At 34.5% G+C, this 19,005-nt stretch overlaps 1 protein-coding gene across 1 annotated transcript in view; it reads right to left on the reverse strand.

The window, feature by feature from the left end:
* Positions 1 to 6,857: 6,857 nt before the first annotated feature.
* Positions 6,858 to 19,005, reverse strand: part of LOC149783422 (uncharacterized) — a 64,280-nt gene continuing 52,132 nt past the window's right edge. Inside the window, exons 6-9 of the mRNA XM_089932838.1 lie at positions 15,509 to 15,727; positions 14,934 to 15,077; positions 8,455 to 9,243; positions 6,858 to 7,156 (exon numbers count right to left, since the gene is read on the reverse strand). Coding sequence (XP_089788964.1) covers positions 6,984 to 7,156; positions 8,455 to 9,243; positions 14,934 to 15,077; positions 15,509 to 15,727 — 1,325 coding nt within the window. The 3' untranslated portion in view covers positions 6,858 to 6,983. The remainder of the gene's footprint in view (positions 7,157 to 8,454; positions 9,244 to 14,933; positions 15,078 to 15,508; positions 15,728 to 19,005) is intronic.

Consider the following 19,005-nt stretch of genomic DNA (forward strand, 5'->3'; position numbering starts at 1 on the left):
GATAATTAATTAAGAACACAATTGGGAGCTTTCCAACCACCTAGTTAAATTTACTGAGCAGCTCTGATGAGATAATAAATAGTTTGGAAGCATTGATCAATGCGAGAATGAGAAGCAAAACCGGTTAAATAACCATCGCATAAAGATTCCATAATGCCATAAATATTATAACCATTCCGTACGGTGGATGTCTCAAAAGAACGTTGTTATCAAAATTAGCAAAGACCATTAATATTTACAACTAGCTGATTGTTTCCGGAACACTCGTAAGTGTAGAATGCTTTCGGATGGTATGGCGCAAGAAGAATGACTAATTTTACTAATTTTATTTAGCCTAATTGCAAAGTTTCAAATAGAGGAGAAATAGTTTAGGATATATTATTCGGAATTTTAATTTTATGCCGTGTGATTCTTAGTTAGCACATCAACTTTCAGTCATCGTGCATTGGTCACAAATGTTACCTTTTTTTGTGGATTCGTTTTCTTGTTGTTCCATTTCCAACTTTTGTCTTAATTGTTGTTCATAATATGCTTGTTCTGAGTGTAGCAAACGTGTTGTGCATTTGATCCGCAGGAAGGATCGTTGTATAAATGTTATCTTTTGATCAAAATAAAAAAAAAAAAATTAATAATGGTTTTGTGAGTAGGACCATAACATAGTGGATTCCGAGGATTTGCATGGCTTTGCCCGTCCTCAGCCAGCAACCATAGCAATTTTATGGGAGACAATGATATATTAAATGAAATTAAGGCAAAGACATTGCGTACAAATTACTGCCCTCGCCACTCAGTTACTCATTCAGCACATAGAATAACTTAAAGGGATATGTTCCTTTATAGTCGATAGACAACAAGCTACAAACTAACTTAGGTATGACAAATTTATCTCTCTTCTAATGGGCAGTTCTCTAATGTATTCAAGTCACTCCAAGAACTAGTATACGTGTCTGTAAGCAAATATGCAAGTAAATGAATTTTTAAAAAATGTGAACCGTTTTCTCGTTGTTTCCATTGCCACATGCATTCAGTTTAAGACTGATTGAAACATGAAGTTATGATTAGGGTCAGCAATTACTCATGTTAGTATTGCATGCTGTATAGATCAGTTAATATTCTGACATTTATGTTTGTGTATCCGTCCCTTTATAATATATAATGATACCCTGCGTTCGAACTAGTTTTACCAGAGCAGAAATATTTCTTACTACCTACTGGTAACATCAGAAGAAGTTCTTCCATGCTATCTTTCTCGAACTATTCCATAGTGAATTAACTTTTCTTGTATAATCATAATGTATACTTCTATACTTGTATAATGTTGTATCTAGCCTCAACAAGTTGCATTTTTGAGGAGCATTTATAGTTAGTAATTGTATATCCGTTAAAACCATTTATGTATTGCTTTTAATTAACGTGATTGACGATTATACAAAGCTATCTTAGGGATGTCTTTGAGAAGTTACATTTTATCGATCTACTGTGAACCAACGTCATTGACTCCCATTGTCAACTGGAGCGTTTAATGATATAAATGTCATTATTTATGTGATTTGAATATTTGTCACGGTTAATACCTAATATAAAGGTATGTATTGCTTTCATAAAAGCTGCATACCCATCTACAACCCTTGATAGCTTTAGATATGTCTTATCACCAACATCTCACCTTGCTGTCATAGTAGGAACTCTCTCAGTCCGACATTAACCATGGTCAATAATTCCTAGCCGATGGAAACGTGAATGATTTACATGTGGTTTAGGTATAAACTAAAAATACTTTAAACGTTACATTTAGGTTAGATAATGACACACATGTCACTGACGACACTTGCAGTTTGCTCTCGTTATGATCCCCACCACATCGCAATAAAGGACGAAAAGTAGATCCAGATAATGATCTGATGTCGCAATAAAAACTTAGACAATGGAAACACATATTATTTTTATTAAGAAAACACAGTTTATATATTTTTATATGCACGTGTTCGTTTGTATGTCTGTTAACTTAACTGTCCATGTTTCTTTCTGTAATTTCGTTATATTTTTCATGCAATGGATATCTTCGTGCTTTGTCCTTCCCTTTGTGTCTTTTCACAAAGCCTTTAATTATTATTTTTATTGATATGATTATCCTTATCTTTCTTTTCCTCATCAAATCTGACAATTCTGGTGGATTAGTGATTACAGCGTCCGCTTCGGATGCGGGAGGTTGCGGTCCGAACCTCGGCCAAGTCACACCAAAGATTTATAAAACAGTTTCGAACAGATGCCTCGCATTGTGCTAAGCATTAAGTGGTTATTGTTAGGACAGGCCAGCCCGGCGTCAGGATATTGTGACTGGAACAGTTTTAAAGGAGACCAGAAACCAATGGAAACACAGAATAATAATAAAAGCACTATCTAAGAAAACCTGATTCTGAAGTAACATCTGCGACCGTAATGCCAATATTTAAATATTGGCATTTCTTCTAGGAGCTGTATTTCCGTGACCTCGTATGCAAAATTTCCGCTCCTATTCGGTTACTTTCGGGATGTGACGTCATAGTAGTGACTCCAGCATCCCAGCTGGGAGTTGCCAGAGTAAAAGACAATGCCGTTTTGCGTTGCTTACGAGTGTAACAGCACATTAAGAAAAGCCTGTGGACAACATTTCTTTTTCTTTTCCAAAGATAAAGGCATAAAGAAAGTATGGATGCATTATTACAAGCGAATCGATTTCAAAGCAACACCATACAGCATTACATTTCTCAAAGCAATGTTACGAGAAGGATCCTGAAAAAAACCTCAGTTCTAGGATACGCAAATGCTAGGCCTAGACTAAAAGTTGTCGCTGTTTCAGACATAACGTTGGATATTTTAAATCCTGGGAAAAGTGTTAAACGTGTGAGTTACGAAAATAGGCAGAAAGCCGAGTAAGTGACCACAAAATACAACAATCAATTCACAAATCTTTTATCTACACTAGCAGTGCTAAAAATGTGATAGCCCGACAACAGGGGCCCCTCTAATTTAGATCAGGCCCATCCTGTATTCAAAGTTAGGTGCCCGTCTGGTTTGTCGGGAAAAAAAAATGTTTGCTTGAAGAAACTTTGATCGCGCTGATGAAATGAGTAAGTGCATTTTCAAGGTGTTGGCATACATACCTTAACACGGCACAATCGAAATCAAAACACTTCTGTCGTAGGTGAAATTGAGATCTGATTTTAATCAAATGGAAGCTATGCTAAAAATAAGATTCTAAACCCCTGACACGGTCATGTTTCGAGAAAACACAATTTTCAGTAATCTTACACAAAAATTAAAGATTACAAAAAGTTTCAGTCTATGCCTGTTACACGTATTATGTATAAACGGTAATCTGTAATGATTGGAACTGATAATAAAACTATTCCTTGGAATGTTTAAATAACAGCGACTAAAAGAAAAGAGGTCAGGTATAAAATCAAAGTTTCAATTTAACTGGCTGACAATATAAATTGGGGGAAGGCTACTATTGACCCCACCCCTTGCCCCAATGTGCGAGCGCCCATGGGACACGCCATTTCTTCCTGTGATATGTCTTATTATCCCCCAGGACAAGCCACTTTTTTCATATTCTGGTCAGCTGTGGCTAAATTGCATAATAGCTAAAGGTTAGATCTGAGTACACAAGCGTAAGGCCAGTGTGACTAATTAACAGTTAATCCTTATCAATTCATTTATCTTGTGAAAAGGACTGCCCTTCAGACATACTTCAAAGAAACCATGTTCTATAATATGAATATGTAAACATCAGCAATTGATAGGCAAATAAACGATGCCCTATTGTGTTGTAGCTTACGATGCCTAGGACTTCATTTGAACAGTTAAAATCTGTTTTTTCCCACATTTAAATCCCACCTTATTTCCTTAGGTTTAAGTCTTAAGGCGTGTAACACTGTTTACTGACTAAAATATGTATTCTGGATTAATTCTTTGGGGGCAAATATACTGCGTGGCATATTTTCTTTTATTTCATCTTTTCAGTTAATCATTGTAATTAAACTTTACATATACGGTAGAGGAATGTCAGGCGTTAACTGGCCGAATTTCTTTGGCAGAAATGGAGATTGATTTTCTTTGCAGAGAAAATCAGTCAACATTCACATTGATCATTCATGGGATTTAAGCTAATTGGTGACATTCTTTTTATGCTTTTTTTAATACAATTATGTTGCAGTGATTTAAAAGATCTGAAATTTACGTGAAAAATGTTTAATCTTAATGATCTATTTACTGAAGAAAAAAAATGTGTGATATTTATTATTTCGTCACTACAATATTCACAAGTGATACAAATATAATATGGCATCTGTGGATTGTATACGTGTTATCTGTTTATGTGTGATATGTTTTTTTTTCTTTTTCTGAGAAATGAAAATTGGCAGACATAATGTAATAATAGGGAGTTCTCTGCGAAAACTCGGGAGATGTTTCTCCAGGCTTGAGAGTTGACAGGTATGAACTGTCCGGGCTTGTGGAATTTTAGTCAGGGCTAGTGAGTTTATTTAAGTCACCAGCCCTGGGCCTGGGCCTAACAAATTTATTTCAGCACTGGCCAGTACAGTACATAAACTATTTATACCAGACATGTATATACTATCAGATTTGTCAATACGCTATCTGTAGCCTGCATGTAAGATACACTGTAATTGAATCATAAGAGGGGAGCTTCTTAATGTTTAAATGAATTACTTATGATTTCTGCTTTGCAGATTTATTTGTGGGTTTTTTTGGGGGTTTGAAGAATTAATGCTTAAGTTACGACCGATGAAAACCGTTTTCAATGCCTTTTACACCTCCAAGGTAATGGATATTGTTTCACACACAAATCGGTCCCAGTTCTAGTCTCTTCGCCCAGAATTCAGTATTATCTCTCAGCGTTTCAGTGTTGGATGTATATTTTCAAGATATCCTACCTTCGATGGTGTGTGTGTGTGTGTGTGGGTGGGTGGGTGGGGGGGGGTAGGTAATGAATATGTCATTTACATATAAATACGATTGAACCTCATCCTTCTTAAATGAATTTATTGCATTGTGGTCAATTTTTAATTTTTACGTTGGGCACCATCCTTTAATCCTTATCACATTTTTGCACAGCACACAATGTATAAGTATTTATTTAAAAATCAAATTACTTTTTTTTAAATTCCAAAATATGAAACATGAACGCCTTCTTAGTGTTGTACTCTTCTTCTGTCAGGTCTTAAACACATTGCTAACACACAATTCAACAGATATAGTTATGAGCATAACTAGGAAGTATATTCAACTTTTGATTTAGCAACCCAAATCTGGTCTCTTCCTGTCTGTCTCGCTCGCCATGTGTATGTTTGTACTTGAGGACAGGCTAGTATTGCGTCACGGGACCACGTGATCTGTCGTCTCATCAAAGCTCGGAAAAACTCGGCAATTTACGGAATCGTGGTATCTTCCGCGCAATGAAATCACTAAAAGTGGGAAAAGTTATAGTCTTTTCCAATAAATCTCTAAACATAAAAGACAAATTCGCACACTCCTCATGGTAACGTATAGTTGGAAGATACTTGACTTAAAATACCAGTTTCGTGTTTATGTTATATGCGGTTTTGGCTTTTTATTGTACATATATAGTATGTACCTTCATTGGATGAATTTAGTATAAACAAGGTAAAAATAATACACTGTGCGTCATATGGTTTCACGTTTAACACATTATGGTCTAACTCATGTAAGGGAAGTGGGAGATAAATATCTCTCCCATCGGGTATAGAACCATTGACCACAGGAGTTCAGTTTAAATGCTATAAAAAGCTGAGATATTCCTATAGGGCAGTACGTTTACCTTCTATATAAAATAGCCTTTGTAAATGATTTCAATCGGATTATCAAGCTGCAAAAGTAGTTGTGCATCTTTGGCTAACACATTTCTGCTCTTGTGTTTGGGATGTAGCTTTATGGTGTTTTGTTTTGCTTTCAGTCACTTTTATAAGACAATTCTATAGCTTTTACTGACTAAAACCTGGTATGTACCATTAATCTTATCAAACGGATAAAGCTTTACTCATAATAAAATAGCAATGAAGCTTCCAAAAGTTCAAGCTCTAGTTCGACTATTTATGTCATTACCACAGTGAAATTATATATGATCTCGAAATGTGCATTCATATGGGAGAGATGCACCGCTGTCCCAGATGGGCTCACTGTCTCACAATAAGTACGAATAACTTTAAAAGAAGGTTTCCATTGTATACCCAGTACAAAAATATAAGTAATTCAGAAAGTCACTAATACATCTAACTGTCGTAGCCCTCATGTTTTCTTGAAATTATGTTTGTGGATATCATTAAATGTTAAACTGATTAACTAATATACAATTCTAAAAAAGAAAATGAGTACACTTTTTGTCAAAAAACACCAGTTAAGTAAGTGCACACATTATAATGTGTGATCAACATCATTTTTTTTATTTCTATGAAATAGTTATGTATTCATTTATTTTAATACAACCATCTATGTATTAGAAAACATCAATAAAATATTGAAACTGTATTTGCGATCATTAACATTCATAAATTGTAAAGACCACCTGAATATTTTGGTAACCCATGCCTTTAAAAACCATATGTACTCAACCGAGTTCACGTAAAGGAAGGCATAAGAAATGACTACGTCATTTACTTGAAGCACGTAGTAATAAGAATAGAAGATATCAAATATACTTCAAGAACAACAATACAAAATGTATAATTTTTTTATTGTATTGAAGTCTCTGCAAAAACTTTATATATATATATATATATATATATATATATATATATATATATATATATATATATATGTGTGTGTGTGTGTGTGTGTGTGTGTGTGTGTGTGTGTGTGTAGCGGTTCTTAAATAACATGATACATCTTAATGATAAAGGGTTCCCAGTCAAATTCTTCCACACATGTATTCACGCAAGTATCAGTCATTCCATAACATTACGTTACAATTTTGTAACTGTAGAAACGTGTTCCGCTATATCTGATATAACTATAATCCTTTGTCTCTGACGCTTCCTAAATATTGCTGCAAGATAAAAGATTGCAGCAATACCAGCACTAGATGTAGATATCCATAAAGACATTGCGTAGGATCCAGAACTATCTCGAATTCGCCCTGTATAAATAAACGAAAGAAACACGTACATCAATGTCAGTCGATTAAAGAAACACGAGTGGTCATTATTGCAAAAATATCAAATAATGTTATGTCGGTTAATTTTCTTAAGTTTGCGAGTCAATATCATCAATTTAAATAAGCAGGGTTAGTTAGAAATGGTAGCATCTGCTATGACGTTTTGACTGTGCAAATAATTTCACTTCTCGTTAATACGATGTTAGTGATTTTATAATTTAAAAAGTGCATTACAAAGGTGATAGCCGTAATTCATTGAGTCCTATACAGTGAAGATATGTGTAAAAATTACTCGCAGTCCTCTACACAGCTGAGCATTATATGGATAGGCATACTGGATGCAATATTAAATGAGTATTATCAATAAAAATAATGTCTTGATATCATGTATATGCAGCTTTCGTTTTATGGTCAACATTTTCAAAATCAATTCTTACTGCTGGACTATGAAATTATTAGATGTTATCTAGATGTTTCGTAGCACTATAAACCTTGTAAGTAACATAATATGATTGCAAAGCTTGAATGCTGCTAAATAATGAAAAGAAAATGTCGAATCAATTCTCATAAAAACTGCTATTTGAAAGAAAATGATAACGTCAATTAAATGTAAACGAGTTCTTGGGTAAACTTTGGTGATTTGCGACCTGCCGTAAATTGATTACTCATGCTCTTGGCTGCTGAAAGCGATCTGTTATAAATATGTGTTTTTCTACGGACACATTTAATACTTTTCAGCTCCTATGTTACGGACAATCTATAAGATTGTATCAAAAATTTAAATTATGTTTTATGTGAAGGACAATCTATAAGATTGTATCAAAAATTTAAATTATGTTTTATGTGAAAGCCTTTTGTGGCGACAATCTATTCAGCGAAGAACATTGCAATAAAATGCACAACAGACTATACTTTGTGGGTAAATTTGGAAATGCATGTGTAACAGTACAACATTTGGTCAAGGTTAACTGCACACACAATTTGCATTTCATCATTGAAACCCCAAGGCAGTTTGTTTCACAATAAGGATTTCATATTCATATTGTTCTCTCCATTTAATTCATCATCTCAATTACATCATTATTCTAGCAACTTGAAACATCAACGACAAGGAGGATTGTTAGGTATGTCTATCTAATCACACATTGTTAAGTCATTATTCCATGTTCTAAAGTAATGTCGAAGAATGTACTTTGACACTCATTGGATAGCGTCGTGGAAGACATTCCATATCAATTGAACAACTCTGAAATATTGATGGGTATAGAGAGAGTACTTACCAAAAATAGGTCCTACGACTACATTGCCAACTCCTGTCAACGAGAATAGAAACCCCATTCCAAGTGGCATATGTTCAATACCTAGAATTTTCATTGTACAAATGGGGAAGCTTGAAACTGTTGCACCAAATTCAAACCCAAAGAAGAAACTTGCAACGGCGATGGTACTGACGTCCTTTGCTAAATGTATAGTCACAAACGAAATGACTGACATGCACGCGTTAAGTAAGAGTATAGACATGATACCAGTTCTTGGTACTTGTTCAAGGACACCAAAGGAAATCCTTCCAAGCAAGTTTGATATACTGTGAATTAAATACACGAGGGTTATGTTTTCTTCACTTAATCCTTGATTCTTCATTATGTCTGTGAAAACTATTATAAATCCGTTGTGAGGAACATAAACGAAAGCCGTGCCAATGCAAAATATAATGAAAATTGTATGTGTCAGAACTGGTGAACATTGCAGAGAGAAGCATTCTTTTGCACGGGTTATTACACTCTTATTTGATAGTGATTGTAACTTCTTTGAGATTTTACGTTCTGTAGATTGCGGCATTTGCCAAAGCATTGGTATAATGCAGCAATTTAATAAAACACCACCCATAATCAGAAACGTCCCTTTTAATCCGAAAGTTTCACAACATTCGGTAAGGAGATAAATGAATATTAGCCTGCCTATTGCAGCTGCCGTTGACTGCACGGAAAGAGCAATTATTCTAGCATATCCGGTAAAATGATGACTCAGAATATTGTTTGTGCTTATCAGAACCACGGACGTTCCAATACCTGAAACGAGAATTAATTAAATTAATTACATGGATTAAATGACTAAGCAGAGTATTCAGGGCATGGTCATTTAACATTATGACCAGGAAGACCAGAATATAGAAACTATTACAGATATACTTTTATTTTATTAATTTTATTTCTTTATCTTGCACTTATTAAATGTCATGAAAGACAGAAGGATAATTAATCGATTTGATATAGATAATGGTGTTTATTATCTAAGCTGCCTTTGATTGATATATTTTAATTGAATTATGGTAATTTTTTGAAGCTTTTCTACCGAGTTATTTTTAACTATCCACAACCGGACATCTTGAATGTCATCCTCAATACTTTTAAATTTTATCTTACATTTTACTCATTTCGTTAAGAATTACTGATGCGATCTAGGTTGATGTGGTCCAGATAAACCTAAGATCCACAACTACGTACGCAGACATGTTTTATTTCTTTAGGGCTGTGCATAGTGAGTACTTCATATGCATGGTGTGTTTTTCTTTTGTGTGCTTACCCTAATTGTCAGATGGTGCAACTTCTGAGATTTGTGATGAGTTCCCATTTAGATCTCTATGTGGACCTTTATCAGAACTTCTATACTGTGATTAGGAATCAATACGTCTCCTAATGTGCTTCGAATATAATTTGAATGGAGTGCACATTATTGTTCCATACATAACTTCTTGTGACAACGTTTGAAATAACTATAGGCTAGAATGTTGTAGTGAGTGATCCGATCATGAGTCATCGTACTCTTACACATTCTGTATACAAATACGACAGTGTTAAGCATTATTAACTGTCCTCTTTCAACCGTCACAAATCCGTCTGTATAACTGAATTTCATCCAGGTGAAACCAGCATCCAGCATCGTCTTGTTTGGATTGCTTGATTGCTTTTAAATGGCCTTAGCAGTGTTAGCAATATGATTAGACATATTTCGTTATTTTGTCTACTTTTAAACGTCTTATTCGTAGCTGTTCCTTTGAAGGTAGTATTGAGAGTTTGCTACACTGCAGCGTAGACGAGCATCAGCTTTGCTGGATCTCAATCTACTTTATCAAAGTCTTCAGTTTGGACTGCTCCGGGGCCTAAGCAGGAGGTTGTGGGTTAGATCCCTGGCCGAATCATACCAAAGACTTACAAAAATAGTACTAGAAGCTGCCTCATTTGGCGCTCACCATTAAGAGGTTATTGTTAGGACTGGTCGGGCTGGTGTCATGATAATGTGACTGAGTGGGACATCATGCTACATGTCTGATGCATGACCCAGTGCTGGACATCACTATAATCTGCCACACTGCCGACATCGTAGCGATATGACTGAAAAGTTGTTAAAGCTACGTTAAAATACACACACACACACACACACACACACACACACACACTTCAGTTTGGCTTCACATATAATATATGTACATCGATCAGAACTTCCATGTGAAAATAATTATTGCATGCCCATACCTGAGTATGGAGTCTCATGATGTTTTCATCCATTGCTTGCATAATCTATATCTTGCTAATTTCTATATCGTCAATATTGTACAATTATTATTTTAAACGTGCTTGCATTTACAAGGCTTGCGTTCACAAAATTGATCTGTGGTAGGTCCTTTGCAAGTTCTGACCAAACGGTATATGTATCCCTCCTTGTTGTTTTAACATGCTGAGATATAATGCTAATATTATTTGAAACGTTTGGACTATTCTTCTATAAGTCGGTGGGAATCAGAATCAATTACCACACAATAGATTCTACTTAACTATCGTTTTCCCAATAAAGCCAGAAGTAGCATTTACTGAGAAAACCTAGATTATTGGGTTTAATGTTTTTAACTGTTTCAGCTTTCATGGTGATGGAGTAATACCGTGTAATGCATCATATATGTAGCGATTGAGGTAACCTCATATTGTCTTGTAAACATTTTCAATTAACCCATTGTATCGACAGGTTCGTCCTCCACCTCTTACACTTCGAATGAATCATCTTGACTGTTGAAAACATCGCTGTAGATTCGCATAATGCTGTTCAAAATAAACACAAGGCCGGCGTATTATCGTAGATACCATTATTATCTGTGATGTGGGTCTTTTTTCTCTAGTAATATCTTATTTAGTGATGATATTTGGACCTCGGTGTCTTTAAAACAGGAAACGTACTTACACATTCTTGCTTTTGGTACAGCTAATATGGACTTCGTCGATTTTTAATATTTTGATATTGATTCTTAGAATTGTGCAGAGCGTTTTTATTGATTCCATTGGTGTGATTCTGTTTAAAGTATTTACATTTCATGATGGTGTATTAATCACGAGTTTGCAGATATTCTGCTTGCCCTTAGTGTTTAGGCAGTTTATGTCTGGTCTGTTCAAGTAGTTCTGGTCCTTTCTTCTTTGGCGTGTCCAAAACGTCTTGCAGTCAGTATTAAACTCTATGTATGCATTGTTATCACCATTAAACTCTTGTGATTCAAACATCATGTTATCACCATTAAACACATGTGATTCAAACATCATATTATCACCATTACACTCACCATTACACTCTTGTAATTGAAACATCGTATTATCACCATTAAACTCTTGTGATTCAAACATCATGTTATCACCATTAAAATATTGTTATTCAAACATCGTGTTCTCACCATTACACTCTTGTGATTCAAACATCATTTTATCACCATTACACTGTTGTTATTCAAACATCATTGTATCACCATTACACACTTGTTACTCAAACATCATGTTATCACCATTACACTCTTGTGATTCAAACATCATGGTATCACCATTACACACTTGTTATTCAAACATCATGTTATCACCATTAAACTCCTGTGATTCAAACATCATGGTATCACCATTACACTCTTGTGATTCAAACATCGTGTTATCACCATTGCACTCTTGTGATTCAAACATCGTGTTATCACCATTACACCCTTGTGATTCAAACATCATGGTATCACCATTACACTCTTGTTATTCAAACATCATGTTATCACCATTAAACTCTTGTGATTCAAACATCATGGTATCACCATTACACTCTTGTGATTCAAACATCGTGTTATCACCATTACACTCTTGTGGTTCAAACATCATGGTATCACCGTTACTCTCTTGTTGTTCAAACATCGTGTTATCACCATTATCCTCTTGTGACTCAAACATCGTGTTATCACCATTACACTCTTGTGATTCAAACATCATGGTATCACCATTACACTCTTTCTATTCAAACATCGTGTTATCACCATTACACTCTTGTGATTCAAGTGTCATATTATCACCATTACATTCTTGTGATTCAAACATCATTTTATCACCATTACACTTTTGTGATTCAAACATCGTGTTATCACCATTACACTCTTGTGATTCAAACATCGTGTTATCACCATTACACCCTTGTGATTCAAACATCATGGTATCACCATTACACTCTTGTTATTCAAACATCATGTTATCACCATTAAACTCTTGTGATTCAAACATCATGGTATCACCATTACACTCTTGTGATTCAAACATCGTGTTATCACCATTACACTCTTGTGATTCAAACATCGTGTTATCACCATTACACCCTTGTAATTCAAACATCATGGTATCACCATTACACTCTTGTTATTCAAACACCATGTTATCACCATTAATCTCTTGTGATTCAAACATCATGGTATCACCATTACACTCTTGTGATTCAAACATCGTGTTATCACCATTACACTCTTGTGGTTCAAACATCATGGTATCACCGTTACTCTCTTGTTGTTCAAACATCGTGTTATCACCATTATCCTCTTGTGACTCAAATATCGTGTTATCACCATTACACTCTTGTGATTCAAACATCATGGTATCACCATTACACTCTTTCTATTCAAACATCGTGTTATCACCATTACACTCTTGTGATTCAAGCATCATGTTATCACCATTACACTCTTGTTATTCAAACATCATGGTATCACCATTACACTCTTGTTATTCAAACATCGTGTTATCACCATTACACTCTTGCGATTCAAGCATCATTCTATCACCATTACACTCTTGTGATTCAAACATCTCGGTATCACCATTACACTCTTGTTATTCAAACATCGTGTTATCACCATTACGCTCTTGTGATTCAAACATCATTTTATCACCATTGCACTCTTGTTATTCAAACATCATGGTATCACCATTACACCTTTGTTATTCAAACAACGTGTTCTCACCATTACACTCTTGTGATTCAGACATCATATTATCATCATTACACTCTTGTGATTCAAACATCTCGGTATCACCATTACACTCTTGTTATTCAAACATCGTGTTATCACCATTACACTCTTGTGATTCGAACATCATTTTATCACCATTACACTCTTGTTATTCAAACATCATGGTATCACCATTACACTCTTGTGATTCAAACATCGTGTTTTCACCATTACACTCTTGTGATTCAAACATTATGGTATCATCATTACACTTTTGTGATTCAAACATCGTGTTATCACCATTACACTTTTGTGATTCAGCATCGTGTTATCACCATTACACTCTTGTGATTCAAACATCGTGTTATCACCATTAAACTCTTGTGATTCAAACATCGTGTTATCACCATTAAACTCTTGTGATTCAAACATCATGTTATCACCATTAAACTCTTGTGATTCAAACATCGTGTTATCACCATTAAACTCTTGTGATTCAAACATCGTGTTAGCACCATTAAACTCTTGATTCATTATCATTAATTAAATATACTTGTTTGTTTTGCACTACTCTTAAGATGTTTTATTATTCTAGGTTGTGGTGATCGTGTTCGTTCGATTTTGTTGTTCTATGAACCTCGTTTATCGTCGGTATTTTTTAGGTGTCACTGGTATTTGTTTTGATTTAATGAAATCGACGGGCGTCCTAACTGGCATGAATCAAGATTCGTCTCTGAAGTCTTTATGTGCAGCCTTTGAGTCCCTCCTGAAACAAACCATTTGGGTGAATTTATCTAAGCCATTATTTGATATTGCCTTTTTAAAGCAAACGTCTTTTATCGTTAAGCTTTAGAGGTAAACATCGAACAAGAACGCATATAGTTGCTACCGGGTGGATATAACGGTTGTACTTCACTGAAATTGAGTAATGAATTGTTACTATGTTTAAACACAAAAGGGTTATCTTTCCATCTCTATCTCTCGATTGATCGATTGAAATCCGTCGTTTAAGTCGACAGTCTCTATTCCATAACAGTAGGTGTTCAAGATGAGATTGGTACTAACCACATGTTATTGATTACGCTGAACAGTTGGAACACTAAGGCTGCTTTTGCTTCTCTCATTGTTTTATGATCTACATAAGCTATCCCGGTTCCGATTCCGATTCCGATTCCATGCATCGTCTTATGTAGCCCACTTCTGAAGTTGCCCGTCTTCACCGTTTAATTTTCATTCAGACTTCACCTTTTCAGTTTCTTTCATAACTAACTGTTTGTTGTCCACCATATATCATATTCATTTAACATTATCTTGGTCATCGTCGTCATTGACATCAACACCACCATCACCATCATCATCATAATCATGATCAGAAGAAGATTATATACAGCTATCATAAAAAGCACCACTGCAATGTTTATTATTATTTGTAGTAGTAATAATAATAATAATAGTAGTAGTAGTAATACTTACCCATTGGAACAGCCAATAATAAATCTAGATAAAGAATCGATGACGAGAAGAACGACACAATCCATCCAAAACCCATCAACAATCCAGCTAGCGATCCCGATCTGCTCGATCCTATTCGGTGCACTAATATTCCATTGAAGACACCTTTAAGTAGAACGAAATGTCATAATATTATATATATATATATATATATATATATATATATATATATATATATATATATATATATATATATATATATATATATATATATATATATATATATATATATATATATATATATATATATATATATATATATATATATATATATATATATATATATATATATATATATATATATATATCGAGTATGTCGACAGGAAAGTATAAACATACATCGGCATTAATTACTATGTAAAATAAAATCATCACAAATTTTCCGCCATGAGATCAAACAGTAATATATAAAAAAAAACTTTAATTTGTTGATGATATTTCATTATTGTATTATGTTATCGAACAATATTTATTCCTCCACCCTTTCGCTCTCTCATATTAGTTCTGCTGCTGAGATGAACGTTCAGTTTGCCTACCGGTACATCCTGAGACCCCTAGGAGTAGAGAAATCGTAGTGGCAGTTATTTCGCGACTTTCTGTAAAATTTTCCAATAAAGTCAAAAACAACACCGGAAATGCGGTAAACAGACCCATCGCTATTGTTTCCACAATGTATGCACTAATAATGACAATCCATCGATGATGCACCATTTTTGTAATTTTCTTGTGATATTGTTCCTTACAAAGGTACACTCCTGATTAAAATCAATTTGTACTTTCTTCCCATTTAATAGCTTTAACATTAGAGCAATCTGCGTGTTTACACTTACTCAAGTTTGTAAATGATCAAATCTAGATTGTTGGCACGCTAGTATGTACTAAATTTTTACCCAGGACAAATAGGCGTACGTGACACATACACGTGTTGGGTAGACTCGGACGAATTACTATTTCTAAGAATTTTGGGGCGTGAGATGTCTGACGCTTTTATCTTAAAACTATATGGTGAAACCCGAGGAAATTAAATACTTTAAATTCAGTTTTATTCCTTTTGTCCATTATTAATAAAATTTGGTTCTGAAATTTCAAATATGCATCTCACAAAGTATCAAACTCATTTTCAAGGACTATGGTATGGTCTATAGTCATCCTAATTGTTTAAATTAGGTAATACGTTATGCCTCTTATAGTCAACAACAACAGGTATATTTATATTGTGTGATGAACGTTTGTCTACGATTAGAGACTGTCAATTTTAGTCTAGAGTGTAGCGGGTTATGATCACAACATGTTTACTAGGATTTGAGCTTACGAAAGGTGATTTTACTCTCGAGAAGGTCATAGCTTACCTGCCTTTTTAGGTTTGTTTGTGTTAACGGACCTGACATTGTGTACGATTTCCTTGGCTATTTCCATTAGCATTGATATATGTATAGGGATTTTTATTGCGTCAAATGGCAGGTGGCAGTGTGCTTGTTTGATGGAAACACAAGTATTTCAGTGCTACTTTTAGTTCAAATGTATTTAGATTTATTTTAAGAGGAATAAGTTATTATAAATTTCTCATTGAAATTATAACATGCTCACTGACATTTGTTGACTAAAACAAATTGGAAAATATTATGAATTCATCCAAGGAAATTAGGGATATATCAGCGTTCAAGCACCAGCTCATCCGATGCAGTTGGCACCTCATTACATTTAAATACAGAATTAATTCGGAACACAGCTTACGTTTTCACTTGTGATAGAACATTTAGGATTAGTCCTGATTTAATTCACAATATTAGAACTTCCTTTAAAAGTTTAACTTTTATTCTAGGAAATAAATTACTTTTCACTTTTTGATTTTGCTATTCTTGATATTATTTTGACAATAGACCCGTAACTGATATTGATGATTCGTAATGGATTAGAATTTCTTTAAATATTTCAAAGAATAAAAACATTGCTATTGAAATTTAAATTTCCTTCTTTTCGAAATTTCCAGTACCACTGTGAGAAGATCTTCCATTAACATATTTTAGAAATGGTGTTGAAACCAACAAACTGTAACAGCGTCATCTTAAGTGAAGAACTTTGTTTTAAATCCTACCCAGGATGGGTAGACTCTTTAATAACGGACCAGCTTACCACACATTATAATCTTCCCGAAACAAAGGCTTCGTTAACAAAGCAAAATATAAAGAATGTCTTGATTCAATATTTGGTGGGGAAAATGTTGGATAAAAGTGCTTTGTGTTTGATTAGTAAATCGGTATACCATTTCTTTAGTACCTTCAATGAATTGTTGTTTAAAATCAGATGGAACAAGAGCTTATAAAAATGCAGCTTCAGAAAGTAATAATGGAAATCCAAAATCAAACTGAGAGAGAAAAGATATACAAATTCAGAGAGAGGATGAAGACAAGAGAGAACAATGCTGAGAGAAAGAGAAAAAAATCGAAAGAGAAATGCAAATGAAGAAAGAGAAATACAGTAGAAGGAACGAGTATCGATCTTGTAGTGATGTGCAGTGACTTGTGAGGGAGGCTTCGGACAACAGTAACACTAATTCATGCGCAGATGCACACATCCTTAAGGGTCATGAATGTCGTTGTCCAATGAACGACGTAAATCAGAAGCAGCAGATGTTTGGACAGCTTGCGTGCCGAAGGCGTCTCTCTTTGCCTGATTAGCCATTCTCAAAGACATGTGACCTTTGTCCTTTACTCACTCGTTTTAGGATTTAACACCAAACATGGGTGCTGTTGTTGGGGTGGATTCAATTTCGTCTTCAAACATGATTAATATAAGTATAGCCTGGATTGTTCATTGAACTCTTTGTTCCTTTATATCTCATGTAGGTACTTGTTTAGGTACGAGATCGCTTAGGCGAACCGGTTTGCAATATATTCTCATTGGCATTTGCTTCCAGCTTCTTGTCCCCCTTCACTGTAAGTATTCTCAGAGTTTGTTAGCAATTTTAAAGTGTTACTTCTCTATGGTCTAAAATTATGAAACAGAAGAAAAAATAGATTTGCAAAACTTCACACATAATTTAATTCTCTAAGTCTTATAAAGAAAATGTATAATTAACCTAGCCTATTATGTATTAAATATTATAGATTAAATTCGAAATAGTCTTAGAAAGGTTTTATATACGACTAAAAGAGTTGAATGCTCTGAACAAATAACATGTTAGGGAATGAGTGGATGCGCACACAGTCTAGATGTATCACAATATCATTGTTCAGAACTCATTTGGAATACAATCAAAATAATCACAGTATAATACTTTACTCCAGAGGCAAAGGGCACTCGTAATTCCAATGCATAGTCGAAACTAATCATTTCCTTTCAAATTATATATCAACGCAACATTAAATACATCTGCAGAATTATATTAGAACATAATCCCTGAGATAAGAATTAATTAATTGATCAACTCTGCCCTTTTATAGACGTTATGGATGTATTACTACTTTTAGGTCGCTATACGTCCTACAACTGATGTGTCAAATTATCCGACGTCTCAACATAATCTACCTGAATGAACCATCCAGTGGAAAATTACCCCATACTTGTCATCAGATTTCTAATTAACATTAATTTTAAAAACTGTAAACGCCTAATAACAGTAATATAGTGCTTAAAACAGAGCGCATCAGCTTAGTATCTGCAACTAACAGCTTCATAGAAAAGTAACTCTTTAAATATATCATTGTTAATTGTCTTTTTCACACCGTTGGTTGGACTAGACGATATCTATCCAGGTTTAACCTAAACTCGAACAGGTTATGTTGTAGGAAGCGAAAATCAGTCCCCATGCTTGTGCAAAATACACCATTGCTGGTCTATGAGTCTTTTTCCAGAGTAAGGTACTTTTAAGTTTTCCTTCGAATTTAAGGTGCTTGGTACGATAGATTTCGCGCCCGTCATTTATGGGGGTTAGCGAGGTTTAGCTGTTAGCATTCTCGATAATTTGTACTTGAACCTAGTTTTGCTAAACCTGATCAATCTTTAGAATACCAATCAATGTGGATATATAGCA

Source organism: Sinohyriopsis cumingii, chromosome 14 (genome assembly GCF_028554795.1).
Source record: "Sinohyriopsis cumingii isolate HCF-2022 chromosome 14, ASM2855479v2, whole genome shotgun sequence".
In the NCBI taxonomy this organism is placed as follows: Eukaryota; Metazoa; Mollusca; class Bivalvia; order Unionida; family Unionidae; genus Sinohyriopsis; species Sinohyriopsis cumingii.